At 37.6% G+C, this 6,366-nt stretch overlaps 1 protein-coding gene across 1 annotated transcript in view; it reads right to left on the bottom strand.

The window, feature by feature from the left end:
• top1b (DNA topoisomerase Ib) overlaps positions 1–1,125 on the bottom strand; it is a 33,036-nt gene extending 31,911 nt beyond the window's left edge. The window contains exons 1-2 of the mRNA XM_073823084.1: positions 1,007–1,125; positions 732–756 (exon numbers count right to left, since the gene is read on the bottom strand). Of these exons, the coding sequence (XP_073679185.1) occupies positions 732–756; positions 1,007–1,039 (58 nt within the window). The 5' untranslated portion in view covers positions 1,040–1,125. The remainder of the gene's footprint in view (positions 1–731; positions 757–1,006) is intronic.
• Between the last annotated feature and the right edge of the window lie 5,241 nt (positions 1,126–6,366).

Below are 6,366 nucleotides of genomic sequence, written 5' to 3'. Positions count from 1 at the left end.
AAGCAAAGACTCACTTAGTCTTGACTTGTTTTTTTCTGAAAATCCTTAAGAATTTTTAGATATTTTGGTTGGAAACAAGTAAAAAAGCCTTTTTTTTTGCAGTGTGGATAACATTGTGCCTGCCAGGAAATATGCCAGGTGTGCTATATACTACATGACAGTATTTTAATGTTCATTTTATGACCATAACCATATTTTTGGCCCTTCGACCAGTTACTTTCCACAGTTTTTGCGGAAAAACAATTTCAGAAATATAGCAATATTAAAGTACAATGGTTTAACTGTGACAACTGGGGTAACTTTAATATTTTGGTAGGATCTGGTTAGCATTAGGAGCTCGTAGTGAGAGTGCGTGTGTTGTCTGTTACATGAGTTATTACTGCTGCTGTCCCTCACAGAAATGCTGCTTATGTTCAGAGAAAAAGAAAATGGCGCAGAGACTAAGTCCTCACGCATCCTTTCCCCACTTTCAGCGGCCAAATTCAGCCTGTTACCCTTCAAAATAGACACGATGACAGTCGTTTTCCACTCATCGATTTACTTCTCTACACGAAAGTGATCTCGGTGTGAAACATTTGAGGTGTTAAGTGTGATTTTACAGCGCTGTTTTTGAACAATAGACGGCACAGAGAGCGGCGGAGGGACTTAGTCTCAGACGCCATTTCTGCTTCATCTGACTGTAACTGTCATGAGCGCTTCATCACTTCATACCGCTGAAAATCAGCACTTACTGTAGTCCACAGACCCCGACTCCATCTGAAACACACATTTATACAACATTTAAACACATTACGTTACATGTCAATAACACAAACGCATACAATAAGAAGATATCCGCGCATAAAGTTGGCGATGCGCCATTAAAATATTGCCCTTTTAACGTTACGTCCGATCTTAACTTTTCGTCTGCAAAGTTTACTGCAATAACAAACCTTTTTATTGCAAATATCTGCAGATATGTCCTGCTAAAATGGTTAATTATTGAAAACATGTTCGAAATTGGTACCTGATGCTGTTTGTGTGCATGATCTCCACTCATAATGATGAAGAATGTGACGATGAAGGTATTAAGTGTAAATAATAAAGCTGCCGGTGTTTTAAAAGCTGTGACAGAATGATGGCAGACTTCAGTCGTCGAGCAAAGTCTGACTGTAACGCTACTGCGCATGCGCGACCTGCGTTTGAAAAAACACCGAGTGCATGATTCCTAACACTCTTCAACTGCTGTTAAACCAGTGTTATGCACATTTTACACTTATCTTCGCACTTATGTCAAGATCTAAAGTAAGTTTTAGCACGTTGTATTTTAAGTCTTGAGTTATGATACCGAAAAATGTGTGTGTGTGTGTGTGTGTGTGTGTGTGTGTGTGTGTGTGTGTGTGTGTGTGTGTGTGTGTGTGTGTGTGTGTGTGTGTGTGTGTGTGTACATTTTTATTCCCTGCGGTATGGGGATCAAATTAGGAGAGAAATAACAGTACATTTTGCCCTTGTGGGGACTTTTAAAATTTATTTATTTATTTTTGGTCCCCTAGCTTATGAATCATACAGAATTCAATTAAACCGAATTAAGAAGTTCAAGAAAATGCAAAAAGTTTCGTGTGAGGGGAAGGAGATAGAAAATGTAGGGTAGATTTGAGACATGTGTACAGTTAAAACACCTTCAACTAATCATGGGAAATTTGACATTTGTGCGTCTTTTCAACCCAAAGATATCTACAAAAGTTTTTTTTTTTTCCAAGATGAGATTTTTATTTCACCATGACCCTTTCTCAGTGAATAACAAAGTCACAATTACACACATGCTACGCAAATTATTTAAATATATACATATATACAGTCAAGCCTGAAATGATTCATACCCCTGGCAAATTCTGACTTAAAGTTACTTTTATTCAACCAGCTAGGTTTTTTTTTTTGACCGGAAATGACACAGGCTTCTCCCAAAAGATAAAAAGACAATGTACAAGGCATCATTGTGAAAAAAATATTTCTCAGCTTTTATTTACATTTGAACAAAAAGTGGCATGTTCAAAATTATTCATACCCTTTGCAAACTGTCATAGTCTATGGGAAAATCCAAAGTTCTATACCATGCCAAATAGTCCAAGCTTTTCTAAAGCATCCTAATTACCCTGATTCATTGGGAACAGCTGTTTTAATCAACTCAACAGGTGAAAAACAGAAGCTCTCTGCTGTTGGTTTGTGGACAGTCATGGCTAAGACAAAGGAGCTCACTGAGGACCTGTGGCTGCGCATTGTGGCTGATCACAAGTCAGGAAAGAGTTATAAGACCATATCTAAAAGTTTTGAAATTCCAGTGGCTACAGTGCAAGATATTATAAAAAATACAGGACGTTCCACACTGTGAAAAATCTCAGAGGACATGATTCCACGGACACAGACGAAGTAGGACACCACTTCTCCAGATAAGGCACACAAAAGCCCGCTTGGCCTTTGCAAATGCTCATCTGGACAAAGAAGAAGACTTCTGGTCTTCTGTTTTATGGTCAGATGAAACAAAAATTTAATTGTTGGCCACAATGATGTAGCCTTCATTTGGCGTAAAAAAGGAGAAGCCTTCAACCCTAAGAACACCATCCCCACTGTCAAACATGGTGGTGGGAACCTAATGTTTTGGGGGTGTTTTTCAGCCGGTGGACCAGGGAACCTAATCACAGTAAACAGCACCATGAAAAAGGAGCAATACATCAAAATTCTCAACAACAACATCAGACAGTCTGCAGAGAAACTTGGCCTTGGGCACCAGTCGACATTTCAGCACGACAACGACCCAAAACACACAGCAGAATTTTGTCATTTCTAATAAAAAAAACTTGCTGGTTGAATAAAAGTAACTTTAAGTCAGAATTTGTCAGGGGTATGAATAATTTTGGGCTTGACTGTATATGTAATATTTCAACTGTCTATTATTAATGGACATATATTCTAACATAAATGTTAAAAAGAATAGGTGGTAAAGTGGGTTAATTGATACACCCTTTTTAACATCAGAGTTCACTGTGATCTATTAATTCACTAAAATTGATCAGTTATATCACAAATATCAAGTATTATTTATTGATGGAAATATTTCCATCAATAAAGTTTTTCGAAAAATTCAGTTTCAGCTTATTTTTTGTTGTAAAACTCACAGTTCACCATGAGTTCACATGTTACTTACACTAGGAGTATCACAGTTTGGAAACGTGTTGACTGGTTTTGGCCTAATTCTCCTGAACACAATGTCTTAACTTTATAAAACATTGTACACGTGAACAACAGAAAATTCAAAATGCCATACATTTCTTATTCTATGGAGGGTTACAGCAATTTCTAAATGATCAACACGTTTATATCACAGTGAAAGACTGTAATATTAATGTTGTCCACTAGAGGAAGCCACAGGACAAGTTTTTTCATACTTTAATATCAGTGTAAAAAGATCAATATCTTTGTGTACAATTAGAGGAAATGCAAAGAAATTAATTTCTGCAACCATGGTTAGTTTGCAAAGAAATATGTGATCTCCAACATGCTCACAGATCACCTTGATAATTAATAATATCGTAATTTGATACAAAACATATTTGTGACCCTGGACCACCAAACCAGTCACAAGGGTCATTTTTTTTAAAATTAAGATTAATACATTATCTGAAAGCTGAATTAGGCTTTCCATTGATGTATGGTTTGTTAGGATAAGACAATATTTGGCCGAGACACAACTATTTAAATATCTGGAATCTGAAGGTGCAAAAAAAAAAAAAAAAAAAAAACATATTGAGAAAATCGCCTTCAAAGTTTTGATAAAGAAATTTGGTATATTTAATATCTTCATGGAACATGATCTTTACTTAATATCCTAATGATTTTTGGCATAAAAATGCATCATTTTGACCCAAACAATGTATTTTTGGATATTTCTTCTAATACCTGTGTTACTTAAGACTGGTTTTGTGGTCCAGGGTCACATACGTCAGTTGCTGTTTAGGGTTAGGGTTAGATAGTAACTTTTTTCTTTATTTTAACTGGGTTTTTCAATAATGGATGGATGGAGGGATGGGTGGAGAGATGGGTGTGTTAGGGTTACAGTAATTTTTTTTAACTCCTTCTAAAAATGGATGGATATATGGGTTAGGGTTAGAGAGTAACTACCTTTCTTTTAACTGTGCTTCCAAAGACTGTAGAAAGTAGAAACCAGTGAGCCTTAGGTAGTTTTTTATTTGCGTTTCCGAAGGTACACTCACCTACACTCTTTACATTATGGTACCATTGTGTTTTGAAGCAGATTTCCAAGTAAATAAATATCATGGTGCATGAATTCCGGTAGGCTCTCATGTGGCCTCGGTAACATTTGTGCAGTGTTTTTAAAAAAAAAAAAAAAAATCTTTCTATTCAAGAAGTGAAACTTGTATAATGTATACATTCATTCCACACAGACTGATATATTTCAAGTGTTTATTTCTTTTCATTTTGATGATTATAACTGACAACTAATGAAAACCCCAATTCAGTATCTCAGAAAATTAGAATATTGTGAAAGGGTTCAGTATTGAAGACACCTGGTGCCACACTCTAATCAGCTAATTAACTCAAAACAAAGGCCTTTAAATGGTCTCTCAGTCTAGTTCTGTAGGCTACACAATCATGGGGAAGACTGCTGATTTGACAGTTGTCCAAAAGATGACCGTTGACACTTTGCACAAGGAGGGCAAGACACAAAAGGTCATTGCAAAAGAGGCTGGCTGTTCACAGAGCTCTGTGTCCAAGTACATTAACAGAGAGGCGAAGGGAAGGAAAAGATGTGGTAGAAAAAAGTGTTCAAGCAATAGGGATAACCGCACCCTGGAGAGAATTGTGAAACAAAACCCATTCAAAAATGTGGGGGAGATTCACAAAGAGTGGACTGCAGCTGCAGTCAGTGCTTCAAGAACCACTACACACAGACGTATGCAAGACATGGGTTTCAGCTGTCGCATTCCTTGTGTCAAGCCACTCTTGAACAACAGACAGCGTCAGAAGAGTCTCGCCTGGGCTAAAGACAAAAAGGACTGGACTGCTGCTGAGTGGTCCAAAGTTATGCTCTCTGATGAAAGTAAATTTTGCATTTCCTTTGGAAATCAGGGTCTCAGAGTCTGGAGGAAGAGACACAGAATGTTGCTTGAGGTCCAGTGTAAAGTTTCCACAGTCAGTGATGGTTTGGGGTGCCATGTCATCGCAGCTGTATACCAGGACATTTTAGAGCACTTCATGCTTCCTGCTGCTGACCAACTTTATGGAGATGCAGTTTTTATTTTCCAACAGGACTTGGCACCTGCACACAGAGCCAAAGCTACCAGTACCTGGTTTAAGGACCATGGTATCTCTGTTCTTAATTGGCCAGCAAACTCGCCTGACCTTAACCCCATAGAAAATCTATGGGGTATTGTGAAGAGGAAGATGCGATATGCTAGACCCAACAATGCAGAAGAGCTGAAGGCCACTATCAGAGCAACCTGGGCTCTCATAACACCTGAGCAGTGCCACAGACTGATCGACTGATGCCACGCTGCATTGCTGCAGTAATTCAGGCAAAAGGAGCCCCAACTAAGTATTGAGTGCTGTACATGCTCATACTTTTCATGTTCATATTTTTCAGTTGGCCAAGATTTCTAAAAATCCTTTCTTTGTATTGGTTTTAAGTAATATTCTAATTTTCTGAGATGCTGAATTTGGGGCATCTCATTAGTTATAATCATTGAAATTAAAAGAAATAAACACTTGAAATATCAGTCTGTGTGGAATGAACGTATACATTATACAAGTTTCACTTCTTGAATGGAATTAGTGAAATCAACTTTGAGGATATTCTAATTATATGACCAGCACATATACATTATATATATAGTTTTTTTTTTTCACAAACTCCCAAGACATAACTCAGATTCACACAAAATGTGGGACACATCATCGCAAGAACCTTACGTCAAGACGCTGTAAAAACCAGGGTTGCCAGGTTTTCACAAAACCTGCCCAATAGCTACTCAAAAGTAGCCTAATCGCATTTTGAGGGGGGTTCCCCAGTGAAAATTGCATCCGGGGGTAAAATATTACGTTATTGGGGCTGAAAACTGTGGACTTAGCAACACAGATTATTAAGAACCATTTTGACATGCGTGTCAAATGCTGCCCATAGGGGGCACTACAACTAAAAATCATAACTCCATCTTCAATTTGAAAATTCAGTATGTCCCTGCTTCCCAATGTTCATACTTATACTACGCCCTTAAAGTATGTACTCTTTTGGTGAAGAAAAAGTACACACTTTTGAGTGTGTAGTAGTAGAGTAGGCAGGCTTTAGGACACTTATTGTAATCTCACATACTA

Source organism: Garra rufa, chromosome 18, assembly GCF_049309525.1.
Source record: "Garra rufa chromosome 18, GarRuf1.0, whole genome shotgun sequence".
Lineage (NCBI taxonomy): Eukaryota > Metazoa > Chordata > Actinopteri > Cypriniformes > Cyprinidae > Garra > Garra rufa.
Note: the sequence above shows the minus strand (reverse complement) of the source record. Positions and strands in the feature narration are given on the sequence as shown.